Source organism: Lytechinus pictus, chromosome 5 (assembly GCF_037042905.1).
Source record: "Lytechinus pictus isolate F3 Inbred chromosome 5, Lp3.0, whole genome shotgun sequence".
NCBI classification, from domain to species: Eukaryota; Metazoa; Echinodermata; class Echinoidea; order Temnopleuroida; family Toxopneustidae; genus Lytechinus; species Lytechinus pictus.
In genome coordinates, this window is record NC_087249.1 from 30956941 (window position 1) to 30977222 (window position 20282).

The 20282-nt window shown below is 36.6% G+C and overlaps 1 protein-coding gene across 1 annotated transcript; it reads left to right on the top strand.

Annotated features, from left to right (window-relative positions):
- Nucleotides 1-260: 260 nt before the first annotated feature.
- On the top strand, nucleotides 261-19693 carry LOC129262114 (photoreceptor-specific nuclear receptor-like). The gene is made up of 7 exons (XM_054900160.2): nucleotides 261-394; nucleotides 3024-3127; nucleotides 11632-11919; nucleotides 12210-12484; nucleotides 14713-14950; nucleotides 16652-16757; nucleotides 17382-19693. Exons 1-7 carry the CDS (start codon nucleotides 261-263, stop codon nucleotides 17512-17514), a joined length of 1278 nt encoding a protein of 425 aa, XP_054756135.2. The 3' UTR covers nucleotides 17515-19693.
- The last annotated feature ends 589 nt before the right edge of the window (nucleotides 19694-20282 follow it).

A 20282-nucleotide genomic window follows, 5' to 3' on the forward strand; every position in this document is an offset into this window, starting at 1 on the left:
TGGAATTTTGTTAGCAATATCTGTACCTTGCCCATTTCTGTTATACGATTTCAACTTTTTATCCGTCATAAAAAAAAATCCTTGGCTGATTTTTTGTCAAACTTTTACTTTTTATATACCGCTTAAATTTGTCTCCTCCCGATATATGAATACTAGTATCGGAATTTATTCTCCTTTTCAAAATTACAATCTTTTAGAAAATGATGTTTGGTATAATTCTAATAAATATCAAACATTTTTTTAATGTACTGCGTGCAGGTATGAAAAGAGTGTGCAGTGGCTTGACGTGTACAGTCTGTGGCGATGTTTCGAGTGGTAAGCACTATGGGATCTACGCCTGCAATGGATGCAGTGGGTTCTTCAAGCGCAGCGTCAGGAGAAAGTTGGTCTACAGGTAAGTGGTGTGGTGTAGTGTGGTGTGGCGTAGTGTGGTGTGGTGTAGTGTGGTTTGGTGTGGTGTAGTGTAGTGTAGTGTGGTGTGATATGGTGTGGTGTAGTGTAGTGTAGTGTGATGTGGTGTAGTGTGGTGTATTGTAGTGTGGTGTGGTGTGGTGTGGTGGGGTGTGGTGTGGTGTTCGTTTCTTATGCTAGGCCTATACAGTCACACCAAATAAACCATCTCCAGACCGATCTAAGCTATTACGATATTTCGAATGGCGTATCACCGGTCGGTTAGGCGTTGATTTCCTGCCGAGTGTGCCTGTATAGCTTAGTGTTTTCGCGGTAAGCCAGTGATGACATTTCCACATGGTGGCCACACTATGAATCTCTTGCTACACTGTGACTATCAATCGGATTGCTTGCTTGTTGAAATTATTACCTTCTTGTGAAGGGTGTTTACACTGTGACCACACTGTATCGTTCACACTATGGAAAAATTGAAATTATGACCTTCCTGTAATAGTCATTTCACACTGTGGTAACACTATATTGCTAACATTGTGAAATATCATAAAAATTATTAACTTCTTGTGAAAGGTATTTTACTCTGTGACTATGTTTATTGTTCACACTGTGGAATATTATTGAACTTATTACCTCCACGTAAATAATAATAACAATGATAGTGATGATGATAATAATAATAATAATAATAATAATAATAATAATAATAATAATAATAACAATAATAATAATAATAATAATGACAAAACGGTACATTTACCCAGGGTAGCCAAATCAGTTCCGAAAACTGTTCTCCCACCTGGCCCTGCTATTATTACGGTATTTTACTCTGTGACTACATTTATTAGTCCACCGTGGAATATTATAGAAATTATGCCTTCCTGTGAATGTGACCACACTGCATAATTTTCACTGTGGCAGGAAGTAATTCCTCAAAAAGCTGTGTGCACCTGAATACGTAGCCTAGCTTAGCCGGGGTAATAATAATAGCAGGGCCTGCTGGGAGAACAGTTTTTGGAACTGAAGTGGCTATCCTGGGTAAATATACCATTATTATCATTATTATTATTGAAAATATTACCTTTTTATGAAAGGTATTTTAAACTATGACTATACAGTATTGTTCACATTGTGAATACCATTGAAATTTGACCTCCTTGACAAAGAGCTTTGTATTTCCTTTTTACCTGCGATTTTAATTTACACTACATGTATTTTAATTGATTAATGTATCATAAAAAACAATATTCATTATTAACACAAGAGGGAAAACGCAAGGTAGAAATTTATTCATGCCTTGGCACAATGGCTGCTACGCGTGTGACCATCCCCCCCTCCCGACCAGGCATGCCTTTCATGAAAGAGGAGCATCGCTTTTTCATTTAAAGGGCATAAAAGATTGAATAGATTTCAATTTTTCCGGAGAACAGAATCCCCCTGTTCTCTCTCCCACTGATTCTGTTTGCTAGCGACGCCTAGCATCATTGACATTATGTGCTATTCGTGTATCGTTCATTAATGAGAGATGAGGTGTCTTTACTAGTGTCTGATAGTGGAGAACTCCCGGTGATACTCTCTGAATATTGGTTCAATCAAAACAATCAAGTAACCATATTTGTGTTGTATAGGGAAAATCTTAAATTAATAATTAAGCAAAAATGTTTACTTTATTAAGATTATTTGCTTGCATATCCCTTTAAATGTGTTGGGATATGAAAAAATCATCTTCTACTACCAATGGACAGTAGGGGGGGGGTTGCAAGATTGGAAGACATGATAATGGCAAATCAATCCATCTTCAGCACATGGTAAACAATAGAACATGCATCCGGGTGGGGGTGTCAACCTGTCCTAAATTGGTCCCCTATAAATGCTCCCTGTGTCAACGAGAGGTTAAACCCCCTTTTGTTATTTTTAAAGGTCAAGTCCACCCCAGGAAAATGTTCATTTGGATAAATAGAGAAAAATCAAACCGGCATATTGTTGAAAATTTCATCAAAAATCGGATGTAAAATAAGAAAGTTATGATATTTTAAAGTTTCGCTTATTTTTCACAAAACAGTGATATGCACAACTCAGTGACATGCAAATGAGTCAGTCGATGATGTCCATCACTCACTATTTCTTTTGTTTTTTATTGTTTGAAGTACACATTATTTCATTTTTTACAGATTTAACAAGAAGGACCAACTTGACTGAACCATATAGTATTAAACAACCCCTAATTCCACATGTTCAGGGAGGAATCAGTGTTGTTTCACCTGACAATGAGGAGAAAATTAGAATATTTCATATTTCATATAATAAAATACAAAGGAAATAGTGAGTGGATGACGTCATCAGTCTCCTTATTTGCATACCAGCCAGTATGTGCATATAACTGTTTTTTGAAAATAAGCGAAACTTTAAAATGTCATAACTTTCTTATTTTACAGCCGATTTCGATGAAATTTTTAGTGTTATGCTTGTTGGATTTTTCTCTTTTTATTCAAATAAACTTTTTGTTGGGGTGGACTAATTGTCCTTTAATGGGCCCTACTCTGGTAAGATCCGGATCCATCACTTGGCCAACACTCCCTTGTACATTCAATGCATCTGTCTTTTCTTTATTTCTCAAGATGCCAAGCTGGGACCGGATGTTGTTTAGTAGATAAAGCTCATCGCAACCAATGCCAGGCATGTCGTCTTAAGAAATGTTTGGAAGCAGGGATGAATAAAGATGGTAAGTACCTACATTTATCAGTTCTTCACTCTGTTTACTATTGATAACAATCATTATTTCGGTCACAACTTCAGATACACGCCGTCATTTTTTAATGAAAGCTGTCATGTCTATTTCTTTCAAACTGTTCTTGTATTTGCTCTGCACGGTCGTTTTCATCATCATAAGCATCATCATCACCATCACCATCATGGTCATTATCATCATCGTCCTCATCATCATCGCCATCATCATTACCATCATCACCATCATGATGATGATCATCATCATCACAAGCACCACACATCACCACGATAGTTCGTCATCACCATCAACATCATCATCATCATCATTACCATCATCAACATAATCTTCATCATCATCATCATCATCATCCTCCTCATCGTCATTCGAGGAATAAAATCCATCTCTTCTGTCTATACTAGTTGCAATTATTCTCTCATTCTTTTACAGCTTCAAACATTTCCCGCTACTATTTCCGTTTTGAAGAATCTTTCTTGAGTATTTCTCCTATTTTTGAAGATTCATTGCATTATCGATTGTTGGAATACAAACTAGAAGCAACGCAACACGATCCCTCATATTCCATTTGTCTTTCCTATCCATGATTTGATAACTTCCTCTCAAGGCACTTCATGTTGATTCTCCGATCTTCTCCTTCCAAAACCTTTCTTTACAGAACAACATAAATCAAATTTGATGGGCGTATTCCTGAAAGTTATCCCCCTTTTCTGTCACGCCATCCCCGAAGTGTAAGCAAGCATCGCCTATTTTTTCTTTATTAATTGAAAATGAAGGCAATTCAAACCAAGTGCAATGTATGGTCGTCAACATTGATTTGTTACGGACACACATCGGAAGCATGCAAGGGCACGTTTCGTTACAGACGTAACGCATAACATCAATACATTTTACCTCTGAGAAGCGTTTAAACAGCTCGATGCAAAACAATACAGATAAGTTAACAGGTGGGGCTCTGCCGAACGCCAAAGTGTTATCGGATACCCTTGAGTTTAAGCTAATTAGATCAGGAAACTCAGGAATGTCTCTTTGACATATCAATAAAATAGCAAAAGAGACGAAATGGGCTGCTTTTATCACAAAATGGTAAGATTTAATAGCGAATATGGGGAGAAGAGAAGGGGGTGGGGTGTTCTCTCGTTTGGATGCTGCATTGATGTGCGTGCTGTAAGCAACATCAAACAAATTAAATCGCGACTTTTTCCCGCCTAGTCGCTATAACGCCTTCGGATCATTTCGAATCACGGACTAACGCAGGCAATCTCTTTTTCGTTTCTCTCTATTATATCACTCAGTTTTATCTTTTAGATGATATAAACTGATTATTTTATAATTCATATACCATCAAGATGGACTAATAGATTGAGGGATATATGGGATAGATAGACAGAAGGAGAAAGAGAGTGAGAGAGGAAGAGAGAGAGAGAAAGAGAGAGAGAGAGAGAGAGAGAGAGGGGGGAAGGGGGAGGGAAGACGAGAGGTAAAGGCGTTGAAATTGTTTTCAAGGTTAGCTCTCCTCTTATATTGTGGGATCAGAAAGCTGGTTTTCAATTTGCATACCAATCACTTAACAAGAAATGATGGATTCCATTCAATATTAATGACTAATAAATTTCAGTTTAGATATTAAGATACATGTTTTGAGAGTGTGTCACATCTGAGCGGCTTTAATATCCTATGCTTTTGTCAGTATGTAAAATATTAAAGGCTCATGAACGTACAAGAGAAAAGAAAGAAGAATGGCCCCTAAAAGAAACCCTGTGGAACACCAAAGATGCAAAAGGGAATATGAAAACATTCTGTTAGTGGTCCTGGCTTATGTAATATGATGCCCTGTTTGGGACAATAATTATCAATAAATATTGGCACATTTTCAGGACTTATATACCATTGAAATCTAATTAACAATGTTATCTCCACATTGATTTCTTTTCAGATTTTTGGAAAGATCATAAAAATAATGTCCCGGTGTTTTTTGTATTTAACTGGCAAAATAGTATCATATCCTGGACAAAGATTGAGTTTCGATTAAAGTTGATTGTATGTTTAGGTGAAGGATGATTCTATTTCACATTCCTTGGGAATAAAATTATCTGAAACGTGATAGCAGGGATATTTTACTGGGTTGACTTTGCACTATTTCCCATTACGCAATTGTGGTAATTGTAAACTTGCATTACGAATCGTAATAACTTAATTTCACCAGCGGTTACATGTCCTATAAGTGGCGTACAGATGGTGGGGGGGGGGGGGGCTTGGTGGGGGCTCTTCCCCCCGATTTTTCACGACGAAGAAAAAAAAGAGGAAAGGAAATAAAAGGAAAGAATAAAAGGTGAAATATAATATTATTTTTTTATTAATATTATGTAAAATCTATCACAAAATTTGATTCTTACCATGAAAATTTCAAAAATGTTACGCCATATCTAGACCCCTCAAAAGTTTTGGCACATTACACAACTGTGTCCCACGCAAAAGGAACAAATCTAAATTAAGCATGATAGTACCAATATCAGAATGATGAAAATAATAAAGTTATGGAATAGATTTATGGAATTTAAATGCCTCGTTAAGAACCTTATAATGTCACATGTAGGAAAACTGTAGTGCTACATAAAACAGGGTTCAACATTATATCCATGAAACAATCAGGTAAATCTGACTGACAATCGAGAAGTTTGGCTTCTTCAGAAGTAGCGTTTAGTGCTGCCCTATACCTTTCAACACACGGCTGTACTTTTCACTTAGGTTACTTTTCTTTGCCGTATCTCGTCACAGGCTCTCCTCGGAGAACTCCCCGGCACAATCTTGTCAAATTATAGCCCGCAAAAATCATTCCATACTTGCGTATTATGTTACAATTCACCAATACGCCAAATGTCTCTGCCAAAATCAAGCTGCCCCAATTTCGAGGATGTAAGGAAAAAGGGAAGGGAAAATAGTAGCAGAGAGGTAAGCTAGAAGTGGGGATTGCCCCTTGGGAAATCTCCAACATGGCCAAAAAGGAAAAAGGATCATCTACGGGTACTGTAGATTTAATCACATTTTGTCTTGTTGAGAGGGCGAAAGAGGGGAAAAAAGCCCGCTCTCCTTTTACGCCCCGTCCTCTTGGGGGCAGTGGGCCGGGCAGATCGGCAAGAATTTCCGATGAGAATATTTTCTATTAAAGAACCGCGAGCTGGATGCTGGCAACAATAAAAGGCAGGAGGAGAAAGAGAAGGCTCCGTTTTGAGGTTTGGTGCAGGAACTAATCCAATTTAACCTACACGAGGTGTCCCATTACCTTACCATCAAAGGTCAGAACATTTTGACGCCCTTAAGAGATGAAAATCACTTCGTAAGGTGATCTCCATCTATCCAGCCTAAATTTGTAACTTTTTTCCTCTTCGCTTCCTCTTTCTCTTTTTATTATTGTTGTATCCAGCGCGCACCGAGCAGCGTTCCATTTTCTTTTGTGCGTCTTCTGGCATCATCTATGCGGTGAAGGAGGTGTGTGCTAGCGGCCATCGAAAGATGATCGCTGCAATCATTAGTGTCTTGGCTGAGGACATCTCAACACAACAGAGGCGCCGCAGAGAAAAGAGAAAATATCGTTTCATTCATCTCCCTCTTCAAGAAAGCAAATCTTCCATTATTAAGAAGGCATTTTCGGTTTCAAGATGATAAAGTATACGTACATACACCTAAGTAAAAAAAAAAAAACTCTCGTTGATCGAATAAATAAAAATTACAAACAGAGTTAGCACAAGCAAAGGGGTGTAAGAAAGAAACAAGAGATAGATGGGATGAAAGAACGGGAAAGAGTGAGAAAGAGAAAACGAGAAGGAGAGAGAGAGAGAGAGAGAGAGAGAGAGAACACAACGTTAACAGACAGAGAGAAAGAGGGGAAAAGGGATAGAGAGAGAATATGGGGAGGAGGCTTCCAGCTATCGTACATTCTTTAAATATTTCTCGAACATTTTCAATGATTTTTTTTTCATTATTTTTTTTCCAAATGATTTTAAATAACACTAAAACACTACCTACACGCATTCAGATTATGATATTAACCAAGCATGATCCTAGTAAATTAAAAGACAAGTCCACCCTCACAAAAAGTTGATTTATTTATTATTTATTTATTATTATTTATTTTGTTTTATTTATTTTATACTGCAGGGTAGGCCTGATCAGTTCTTAAAACTGCTTTACAAAGGCGCCCTGCAGTTTAAAATACATGTCAAGATAGCTATGAACAACAACAACAAACAAAAAGAGAAAATTCCAACAATCATAACACTGAAAATTTCATCAAAATCGTGTGTAAGATAAGAAAGTTTTGACATTTTAAATTAAATCACTTAATTTCACACAATAGTTATATGCACATCTTGGTCGGTGTGCAAATAAACAGACTGATGACGTCACCCACTCACTCTTTCTTTTGTATTCTATTATACGAAATATGAAATATTCTGATTTTCTCCCCCTCTTGTAAAATTGAGTTTTATTCTTCCCTAAGCATGTGATTAACATTTTTTAACATTATGTGGTTCAGTCAAGTTTTAAATTATTGTCAATTCTGTAAAAAATGAAACATTGTATGATTCAAACAATAAAAAACAAAAAGAAATAGTGAGTGATGGACATCATCGACTCTCTCAATTGCATATCACTGAGTTGTGCATATAACTGTTTTTGAGAAAAATAAGCGAAACTTCAAAATGTCACAATTTTCTTACTTTACATCCGATTTTGATGACATTTTCAGCGTTATGCTTGGTAGATTTTTCTCCATTGTTTCAAATCAATATTTTTCTGGGGTGGAATTGACTTTTAAGACTTTCTTGTATAAATGACCAGATTCTGGTAAGATCATGAAGATGATTTGTACACATCACTGTATTCTGCATAGCTATCAAAATGATTGGGTCAACACATGAACACACGAGTCATAGGCTCCGTAACACGATGAATTGCAATGAATTGCAAATATGAAAGAATCTTACTGATCATGCTCATTGGTTCCCGGTCAGTATTTTAAACAGAGCGCGCGTGCAACGATGATCTTGATTGGTCATTGGTATTTAGCGATTTATTGCATAACTTTGTGTTACGGAGCCATGGGGCCCGTAACAAAAAGATTAGCAATGATCGTAGAACATTTTTCTACGATTGATTCCATTGACTTCAATGTACAATCAGTCGTGAAAATCAAACGTACGATTAATCGGTAACCTTTGTGTTACGGGGCCCAGGTCAGATCACACCTTTGACTAAAAGTCTAGTCATTCTGAGCTTGGTCAATCCAGTGTAGAGATGTGTAACGAGGATGCAGAGATCTTGACAAATAATGTTATACAACAAGGATCTGATTATATTGACTAAAATTCGTATTGTCTTTAGCAGGTTTTGTGGCTGTAACATTAAAGCAAGACATTGACATTGTTTATGGCGCAGTGCCTGGTTAGTAATTATTAATATGCTTGTTTCTCATTGTTTGCTTTTAATCACTAGAACTGATTTGTGTTATTGTCAATTTGTGACTTGCTTGTGAGGTATGTTAACATGTACAAACACATTTTTAATGTCAAATTGTATTTTGCCATGGCGATAAAGGGGAAAAGAAAATGCTTATCGAACGTCAGAGTTAGGCATCCTTGTTTTATCTGGAGCTAAATGTGCATTTTTCTCCGACAGAATCAGCAATTGGGCATATCACAGCTTTGGCATTATAGTGAAATGGATTATCACAATCATTTTTATTTGTATTTTTTTTAATCAATTACAACTGGGCGAGGTATCGTGGCTGAGTGGTCTATCAAGGTGCCTGACTACACTATGGAAGTCCGGGGTTCAATTCACGGCTTTGAGCAAGGAATTTTATCTATATAGTTCTTTTATTTCGCATCAATAATTGAAAATGCTTGTATTATTAATACCTATACGTGTGCAACGTGATTTAAAAAATAACATAAATGAATGTAGTTCGTTGGCCTTCTGGATTAAATCCTAAAATAATGGGAGGTTACTTTGAGTCAGATTTTGCTTTTTCTGTTGGAAATTTATTACTCCAAGGAGTTATAATATCACATTGCTTTTTATCGGTTTTGATAACCGCTAATTCGTAAGAGAGGATGCGGTTCTTAAAGTAATTAATTCCGTCCAATTTTCCATATAGAAATGACGCAATGATAATGATGATCGTATAATGTTCCACTTCATAGCGCTTAATAGATTGGAACGAGGTCTAAGCGCATGACAGATCTTCATTTTTCTCAGTTAATTTGAAGATTACAGTCATGGTATATATACCAGTGATCAAGCGAGAAACATGAAGAGGAGTGATTAGAGATGGACAGAGTGGAGAGAGAGAGAGGAGGTAGGATAGGCCTATACACTGTAAAAATGCTGTTTGAATGTTTAGCATATTGTTTAAGCCTGTCACTTTAACAACTATTGTTTAAAGTTTTTAACTTTTTAAACAATCTGTTTAAAACTTTCAATAATACTTGTTATAGTGTGACGGACTTAAACAACGTGCTAACAAATTTAAACAGTGTTTTTACAGTGTAAAGAAAGAAAGAAAGAGAGAGAGAGAGAGTGTGGGGGGGGGGGGGAGATGGTCATTGGCATCATTGGTTGCTAATTATTATTACGCCCAACCTATTAAATAACGTTATATAGTTACACTTTATATTACTACACTTTGTTACATTGGAATTATTATTACCCCGGTCATCGGATCCTTGCATGCCCGCGCACACGATGCCTCCACCAACGTTACCTGTACTGAGTGTTACTAAAATGCATGTAAAATGTGGAATAATATTAAACTAAACTGTGGTAGGTTCATGTTAACCAACCAAACATATCAGCTAGGGTCTTTTAGGGGTCTTTTAGATATGTTAGACCAGCACGTGAGAAGGAGGTGGGGGGGGGGGGGTAAGGATGAATTATATAAGCATTGAAAATATAATATCATTCCTTGTGTTGTTGCCATGTTTGTGCTAGTATGTTTTTCAGTGTGAATTATGTGCAATGCAATAACAAACATAGATCACAATCCAAGCAAATCTATAGATTGGGCAGGATTTTAATGTTTGTTAGTCTGTCAAAACGTGTAAATAAAAAAGCCTGAAAGTAGAACAACATGCAGGATTACAGTCAAATTCCTTATCAAGAAAAAAAAATGATTTTAAAGAATATTGAAATTCAAAGAAAATTGTTAAAATATGTAAATGGAAAAACATGAGCTAATGGGAATGTTTCATGGAGAACATGAAAGGAAAAATAATGGTGCGGATTAATATTGGTACACGGTGTTTTATTTAAAAAAAGATGATAGAATTTATAAGGAGATTGTATTATTCTCGACTTTCTATATGAAGACTTAGTGAATGTTAAAAATTTGAATAATCATGATAATGGAAAAACAGTGCTAAAAACTATATGAGGATATATCATGTCGTACTTTTTTCGTATATTCTTTTAAAAATGGGGATTCGCTTTCATGAATTCTTAATTCATTTTCTCACGTTAGGAATTGTGCCTAACTTGAATCTCGTCCTGGAGCAATTAATACATAAGGAGCGTTGCTAAGATGAAATTTACGTTTAGCCAATAATCTTCAAATTTTGATGCGTGTTTTTTTTTTTATATCAAAAACTTCCCTCCTTGTTTTCCCCCTTTTCATTCGCAAAGTAAGCGGAATGCTTGGGGCATTACAAAGTGTACGTAGCAGATCAATGTTTCGCACGAGCTTCTACCAAAGCCCTCATTTCAATGTACCAAAGAGAAAACAATAAAATCTACCACAGATGCGACGAATATGAATAATGCATGTCATCATACCGTATTAAAGTAATGCATCTAGTCTTAGCGGATTGGTTTGCCTTTTAATGGCTTTTGATTGTTCGTTCTTGTTGCATACTATATAAAGTACGCACCATCCTTGTCCTTAGATGTTGTTTATAAACTCCTGGCTATGTCAGATGGATGCTAGGGTTGTTTAATTCTAATTGAAGCTCCTCGTCGACTCGACCGTTTGTAGAATATAAATCCAAGTCTCCCTTTTCTGAATTTCGCACGACACCCATGATTTGTTTAAGGTGTATAATTTTAATTTGCATTAACAGCTGTGGGCAGTTCCATCTCAACGGCTACAAAGTCGGTAGATTCAATTACCATATTGATGAAGGAAAATCAAGTGGGTGTATATATGTTCAAAGTCTGAATTTATTAGTCTTTGATTGTAATAAGAATTTTTTTATTTAGATTTGTAACGAGCTTTCGATATAGAAGTGGCGGGTCTTTTGTGTGATTTATGAGAAATGGAAAGTAGTGAATTTTTAGATTTTATTGAGTTTGAACAAGCACATCCTACAATTATAACTAATATGAAACTGAGAATTTATAAATATATGATTTACAATCGAAAGATTTGATTATGTTAAGATCAATATCCACTAAGGTTTTTCTTCTTTTTATTTTCTTTTGTATAGCTGTACAGAATGAGCGTCAGCCTCGAAACATGGCCCATGTCCGACTCGACAGTGTACCTTCTGTCACAACGGCTGAACCCCATGAGCTCGCTCCCAGTCCGTTGGCCCGAGAACCGACCTCCTCATCGTTCTCCACGTCGTCGTCATCATCGACGTCACCATCGTCATCGTATGGTGGGCCGATGTCGGCGTCGGCGCACGCTGCTGCGTTTGCGTTCACGGCCAATCACCGATTCATGGCAGGCTTGATGACAGCAGAAACATGTGCCAAATTGGAACCGGAAGATGGTAGGTGACATTCTATCTAATAATGATCAATTGAATAGTTGTTGGAAGAAGTTGGTAGTGATGTATTCGATCTGTGATTAGTTATCTCTAAATTTTCGGCTACATCGATTTTATTCTTCTTCTTCTTCTTCTTCCTCCTCTTCTTCTTCTTCCTATTCTTCTTCTTCTTCTTCCTTTTGATCTATAAGTTTTCACGTTCATATCGTCGCACTGAAAAACATATACAAGATTCATGATCACACTCACTAAGTAAATATCTAAGCAATGTGAAAATTCACGTTATCATGCAGCACTGCAAGACACATGCGAGATCGACGTAACCGGTGACATTGAGCCCAGAAGCGATCTCCGACCAGATCATCGTTCCGACCATCATCACCATCATCACCATCGACGAGCAGGAATGATCCTGAGCGGATCGGAGCTTGCGACCACGCCCAAGGAGATCGCTGTTTATCCATCAAGCAATGATAGCATCTATGAATCATCGGCACGCCTTCTCTTCATGGCCGTCAAATGGGCCAAGACGCTGCCATCTTTTTCTAGTCTCCCTTTCCGAGATCAGGTAAGGATATATGGTGGTATAGTAGAAGTAGTAGTAGAAGTAGTAGTAGTAGAAGTAGTATGAGTAGTAGTAGTAATAGTAGTAATACTAGTAGTAGTAGAAGTAGTAGTAGTAGTAGTAGTAGTAGCAGCAGCAGCAGCAGTAATAGTAGTAGTAATAGGAAGAGGAGGAGGAGTAGAAGTAGTAGTAGTAGTAAGTAGTAAAACAGTAGTAGTATTACATGTAATGGTAGTAGTAGTATTAATAGTAGTAGTAGTGGTAGTAGAAGTAGTGTTTTATTGGTTTTCCGTTTAGATTTTTGTATATGTTTTAAGAAAGATTGAGTTATCCATGTCGTGCTGTTGTATATAGTGAAATATAATTTGTTTAGTATTTTATGTAATACTATAAAGGTAGAATAAGGAAATCGTGACATGAACATTCTTAACTTATTGGATAATCACTCACATATTAAGATAAGTGATTCTTGAAAATGAGGTAAATTTACAAAGCTCTCACTGAGGTAAATGTTTCGATAAGAGAAGATTTTGTTGACATCTTACGTAGATGTAGACATACTCTGTGTGGTCCTTGCTACGAATCAATATTTCATACAAAAACTAATAACTTCTGACATCGAAAATTATTTCTTTGGAAGTAAAAACTAAAGGTAATTGTATTTGGTGTTTCATTGACGTTTACAATTTAAAAAGAAACGATCTGTTTGATATCTTACGTAGATGTAGACATTATATTGCCATTACATTGGGTTTATGGGGTGCAAAAACTTTATATAAACCAAATGTGAATTACCATCCACATAATCGAATTATTTTTTCTCTCTAAAAATATAGTGATCGCCAACATCACCAATGTTTGAGTGAGTCAGTGAGACCATAGATAGTTTACGTATTTTTGTTGATATCTTGCGAAGATGTAGACATACTCTACATTTTTTGTTACGAATCGAAGTTCACCCAAAACAAGTGTTCTATATCCTCTTCCTCATCACCATCTAACAAACTTATTATAAAAAAGGACAATTAGCTCCCTCATTTCTAAAAGAGAGTATATATGTTGATATCTTGTGAAGATGTAGACATACTCTGTATATCTTGTTACCAGTCAGAGCGAATACACTTTACAGTATATAATGATAACAATAATAATGATAACGTCATATTTACCGACGGTAGCCACTTCAGTTCCGAAAACTATTTTCCCAGCGGCCTTGCTCAACATCGTAACATGGTAATTATATTACCTCGGCTTTACAGTCTTCCTGAAGGAATTTTAATTTTGTTGATTCCATGTGAAGAAAAGCACGCCATACTTGATTCTTATTATTATTTTGATTCTCATTACAGATCTAAATAAATTTTTATTTATTTACTTTCTACACTGCAAAAACTCCGGTGTTGATTTAGCATCAGCCCGTAATCTATATATGTCCACACCAGAGAAGTGTTAAACAACACCAGCTTCGTTTTGGTCTAACACCAGAAAGGTGTTTTTACAACGCCAATTAGTATTAAAGCATCGGTTTGATTCCAAACTGGTGTTGTTTCAATACTTCTCTGGTGTGGACATGTAGATTCCGGGCTGGTGTTAAATCAACACCGGAGTTTTTGCAGTGTACTTTCTTCTGAAACATAAGTAGATTAAACAAGTCAGGTGAAGATGTACACGTATTCTAAAAATCAAAAATTCACCCGAAAAAACAAAACAACAACAACAAAAAAATAACACGTCTTCCTAGAACGAGTGAAAAACTTTATGGTTTTAACTCTCTACTTATAGATAAATCAGATTTGTTGATATCTTATGACGATATTGACATTCCCAATGTTGATTTTTATTAAGAATCGGAATGCATCGAATTGGAATCTAAAAAGTGACTCCCACATTCACCCTTAATGGAGTGAAACCATCGATATACCATCATACGTTCTTTCTATATCGAGTTAGAATTGTTGATATCTTGTTAAAATGCAGACATACTCCACACTCTATGTGATTATTCTACAAAAAGGAATTCACTCAAAAATTATTGATTAATAGGCATATTGCTATCTTGTGTACATGTAACTTAGACATGCTCCATGCACAAGATATGATGCTGCTAAATTTTTTGCGAATCACACTAAAACCATGTGATATTTGTCCTCACCAATTTAAAACAAATTAAAACAAATCTTACAGCACTATCATCTTGTTCGAATAATCTTTGTTCGCATCTTGATATTCAGGTTATTCTTCTTGAGGAAGCCTGGAGTGAGCTCTTCCTGCTATGTGCTCTTCAGTGGTCTATGCCGCTTGAATCATGCCCGCTGCTCACCGGCCTGCACGAGCAATCCCAGACGGATAAGTCGGCGACTTGTGTCTCGGACATTCGCCTGCTGCAAGAGATCATGTCTCGTTTTCGGGGGCTTCGGGTGGACCCAGCCGAGTTCGCCTGTCTCAAGGCGATCGTGCTCTTCAAACCTGGTGAGGGCAAAATCGGGTGTGATTTATTTGGATGAAGGGAAGGGGGGGGGGGGGGAGAGTAACTTTTTACTCCCTTGATGGTAAAGATGGTGATTACTCTTCATATGGCAGTTCTAGCGGATCGTTACAAAAACATTATAGTGATGAGGAAGGTAATGAAATCCATCCACGAATTAGAATTCTAAAGACGCTTGAATATCCCTTTTCCGGTTTTATCAACGTATTATTCAAAAGAACTCATACCCGGCGTTGTTGCCTGTGATGAAAATAATTTTGCCATTTGCAATGCTTAATATTTTTTTTTCTTTGTTTAGATTATTCATGAATCCTCTGAAGGTTGAAACACTGATCTTTCCGTTTACATAAATTCTATTCCTTTTTTTACATTAAACACATCGTTGTTTGTGTCTATTTTTCATTTCTTTAGAATGAGTTCATGAGGAAGGATTAATTGAAACATCCCTATAGTCACGCACGACTGTTTTTATCGTCTTTAATTTAAAATAGCTAGACATGCTAGAGGACATTCCCCCATTTGAACATCATTCAATCGCGGGTGTGTTGAAGAGAATTAAAGAATTTAATGAAAAAAAAGTTTGCGGGTAGAAGACGAAGACAATAATAATAACTGCTAAAAAGTAGGAAATGTAAAAGGGTGCACGGGGAGGGGGAGAAAGAGAAGAAATTGATGAAAAGGGAATAATAGTGAAAATAATAATACTAAATAACAACGATGATGGTGATGATGATGATGTGATGGTTATAAGAAGAAGAAGAAGAACAAAAAAAAAGTGATGGGGGAGGGAGAATAAGATAAATGAAAATAAAAAAGGAAGTAGCTTAGAAAAAAAAGAATACAAAAATATTAATATGTTTAAGAAGAATGGGTGAACGTGAATGATACTGAGGTGTAATATTGCCACTAGATGGCGCTTTGTATTATAAATTTTTCAGAAGAATTGACTGTAAATCATTCCGCGGTATGAGTAACGACATAGGGTAGTATTCTCATAATTAAACTTAGATTTAACCCTGGTCTAAATTGGAATTATAAACCACATTTCAATATAATGTTAGCTTCATAACGTTTTTTTTTCCGATATTCGTCGCAATTAGTTCCAGTTAATTCATTATAAGTCATTATATTTGTTTATTTTCATATTTTTCCCATTTCACAACTCAATTAATTTTTAAACAACTTTTTGCAGCAGGATAAGAATTATCTGTAATTGGTGAATAAGATGACAACTCGCACTTCATAAGAAGGTGTGGTCTAAGTTAACCCAGGTTTTACTAAACTATTAGAATACTACCGATAGACGATAGAAACATTAGATTTATGAAGTTACAAGTGCAGATCTTCACGTACACGAGAACGTCATATAATTCGGCGACCTTTTAAAAAATGTCCGAAACGCGCTGATCTGGCAGAAGCGTCCAAACGCCGATTATAATTTTTTTTCTGCGCAAGCGCTTTGCATTATTTTTGCCAAATAAACGCATGACTAATGTTGCATGCACACAAGCTTCCTATGTCCAACAATGCTTTTCATAATATAACCACCTTGTTCAATTTATTTCACCACTTATGGAACCATCGAGACAAAGCACGATATCAGTCTTACTTCGAAATGATCATTATGTATTTATTTAATTATTTTTTTAAAACGTTTTCTTGATTTCCTTTTCCGTTTCTTTTAGAAACACGCGGGTTAAAGGACCCACAACAGGTCGAAATTCTGCAGGATCAGGCGCACATGATGCTGACACAGCACGTTAGGGCACATCAACCAGCGCAGTCTGCGAGGTAAGGGGTTCGATTCTATAAGATGGGTTCATAATTATAAGCGAGGAATACAACACTTTAAAATATGAAATTTCTTCCTTATAATGAACGTCATCAATCAAGCATGTTACTCGACATCATTTTATTTATATCCGCATGTATAGCCTACCTAGATTAAATCCTGTATAGTGATTAGTTCAGATAGCATCATGCGACCAAATATATTTTAACCATGTTTCTTCGTCTACGAATTGTCCCCTTTTAATCAACAAAGGAGCATACTGATTGTTCACATCAGTAATGAATGAACTTTCGTTCATCGTAGAGGGCACTTTGAACGATATTCTAGATGGGGTTTATTGCTTTCACGCATACTTTTTGATTGATCGAGTCAATCATAACTCTTTGTAACATGGTATAGCCACTAGCCCTGTCTTAAAAGAGAGTAAGTAGCAATATTCAATTCGAACTCAAACAGAATTATTCTCTTAACCACATGATTTAAGATGAATCTCAGTTTGAGTTTGATTTGAAATTATCACAACTTTTTGTGAGACTAGCCTTGGATCTCGCATCGTTCCTAGATACCACACTTGCCTACCGTATAGTATTGCTTTATTTTTGTTTCTGCCTTCTCTCCGGTAGGTTTGGTCGTATGCTCCTTCTCCTCCCCTCTTTACGATTCGTGACGTCAGACCAGATCGAGCGACTCTTCTTTAGATGTACCATCGGTGACACACCCATGGAGAGGTTACTCTGTGACATGTTCAAAAATTAATCAGAGTCTGGAAAATGATGGAGGGGATCGTAAAGAGCGAAAGTACCATTGGCTTTAGAACAGTGGTCCATTTGCTGAAAGACATTCAAATCATGGACAAGACCATCGTCAGACGTTGTGAACAGTCTGCGAATGCTGGTTTATTACGGCCTTCTGGAGATTGGCTTTAGAACAGTGGTCCCTTTGCTAATTAGAGACAGTCGTTGATCACGTGCAGATGTCGCGCTGAAGTCTTCTATGATTTTCCTTTTCGAAAACAATATTGATGAAGTAAAGTATGTGCGAGGCATGATCAGCAAAAGGGTATCATATTCAGTGATAGGCCGGGATTGGTATGGATACGCAACTTCATTACCACTGGCCTTTTACTGCCCCTAGGTGTGTCGGAAAAGAAATGTTGACAAAGGCAGGGTCCGCAATAAAGAAGAAGTACCTCCTAGAGAGGTATTAAGAACTCTGACATTGAGGGCGTTGTTCTTTAAAGAGGCGAAGGTTGATTGTGGAAAATGTGACCTGAAATGAGTGCCATATTATAAATGGGTGAAAAGGCAGACAGGTGAATTACTCGGAATCGTGATCTCAAGAAATGGACCGGACTTCGACTGAACATTGGGAGAAGTTGGAGGGTACTGATATGCCAAGTAAAGTCAAATGAGGGGCACATCCATCGGCTCCTACAGGTGCTACGCTACCCGAGTACAAATGATAATGATTATATATAGAGACAATGATTAATTAGTGCATACTTGTTGAGGGTGGTATATCATCGATATCATTGGCTCGTATCTATAAACACGCAGTTGGGTGTGGCTGTCCAGTGCTGTCAAGAATGTGCAGGTAGCAGGTAGGCGGAACTGTCCTGAAGAGCATTTCATGAAAGGACGTTTCAATCCAACAACGTCTGCTTTCTATAGCAGTTACCAGAGGAGCAGTGCTGCTTCTTCTTCTTCTTCTTATTATTATTATGAAATGCTGGCCTGAAGGCGGCTGCGGACGTAGCTGAAACGCAAGTAAACAATTAAACGCAAGGTGCAAATGGGTGCGTCCGCTTGGTTGAAAAAAAGGGAAAGTTGTGCTTGATAACCAGCTGCTCTTTGACGTGGTTCTGGGGAGCTTTTTCATCGTTATTATTATAATTATTTATTTAATTAGTATTATAATCAATATCAACATTTTATGGGAGTTGTCTAGTTTCCCAAAATACATTCTTCAATGGTTGTACTTTATTATTACTTGTGTATCCCTAACAGTAACATCATTTGTCCGGAAACAAATCGAGAAGGCCTCGATTAAATCCACTATTAGGTATCATTCGAAGTTATCAAAGTTCATATTGATTGTTACATGAATGTTGGGGCATGCAATATTGCATTAAAATATTATGAAACTACACAGTGTATGTAGGGAATGTGCAATTCATGTGTATAGAATGATTTCATTCAAATTATTGAAGTTGATATCAAGTGAAGGTATCGAAAAACCGGTGATCTGAAAGTGACGAACCCCACCCCCGCTAGTTAGTCGACACTTTTTGTTCAACGACAGAAACGGACTTTTACGTCGCTAGTTGATCTTGGAAGAGTCTTTTAGCCATGTCTTTTATGACATGTGAAAATTTTGTCTTTCGCAACCGCAACGGTGACATTAGATCTGCGGTTCGTGTGCAGAATTCTAGTTGCTACTTTGGTTACAAAGACATTTTCAATTTGGGACGATTCTAGAGCCACATGATAGTCGTTGAAGAGCTCGAGAGCGCATCTTTATAAAATGGAAGTTAAAACAAGTTGTTATCAGTACTTGTTACTTGCTTTGCCAAATGTTGAATATGTACGTCCATACCTTATATGTCAGACCTTGCCATATGATTTGTGTCCGTTTTCTAGTCCATTATAAACAAGTAATTTCATGGCATTAAAAGTTGAAAATTGACGATCAGAAAGTTGATTTGTTATTGATTAGCCCGGTGAAGCAATTCGCCTCGTAATTCTTTGAGGTTCAGAGGCGCACCTAAATAAATTCGTTATGTATTCAAGAAGAGCAGCATTCAAAATGCTGAATTAAAAATCATCACGAAGTTCAGGAAGCATTCAACTGTGCACGCTTTGTGATTTTTCCTTAATATTTTGTGCTACAGTGATGCTCAAAATATGTTGTCAGTTTAAGCTTGGATATAGTATATACCGTGATACCTTTACAAACTTGTTTTGCTTTGTATTTTTACTATGTAAATGCATTTTCATCATTTATGTATATATAATCACGGTTATCTATAGAAGATATAGTAAAACATTGTTTACATCTGTTTGTCCTCGTTTTTATTCGATGGATATGTGCTTTGTATGAGATATAAACATTTCGAGACTTGGGCCCGTTACATGAAAAGTTACAACTATTGTAAATTTTTCATTTTATAACTTTCATGAAAACCTTAAAAGTGATTGGTTGATGAGCCCTCTTACCATGGTAATTGTAATATTATCAAAGCTACAATAGTTGTATAACTCTTGATGAAACGGGCCCCTGAAATGTTCTGTTGATGATAATGTGAATGGATAGGTAACTCTCTCATTCAAGATTAATATTAAAAAAATAGTGACCAGGCTCAAAGACATCTTACCAATAGACCCACTGGTTCATTAGTTCACGATTTTATGAAAAGAAGTATGGAAAAAAAAAAAATCGTCGCTCTTTATTTTTTTGTCTGTACACGCTCCCTCATCCCAGAAAGGCGATTTGAAACTCGACTTCATGCTTAAAAGGGATGTATG

Coding starts and splice junctions, on each gene's coding strand:
- LOC129262114 (XM_054900160.2), top strand. CDS start 261: ATGAAAAGAGTGTGCAGTGGCTTGACGTGTACAGTCTGTGGCGATGTT. Junction 12,485..14,712: donor GTCTCCCTTTCCGAGATCAG/GTAAGGATATAT, acceptor CTTGATATTCAG/GTTATTCTTCTTGAGGAAGC. Junction 16,758..17,381: donor CAACCAGCGCAGTCTGCGAG/GTAAGGGGTTCG, acceptor TCTCTCCGGTAG/GTTTGGTCGTATGCTCCTTC.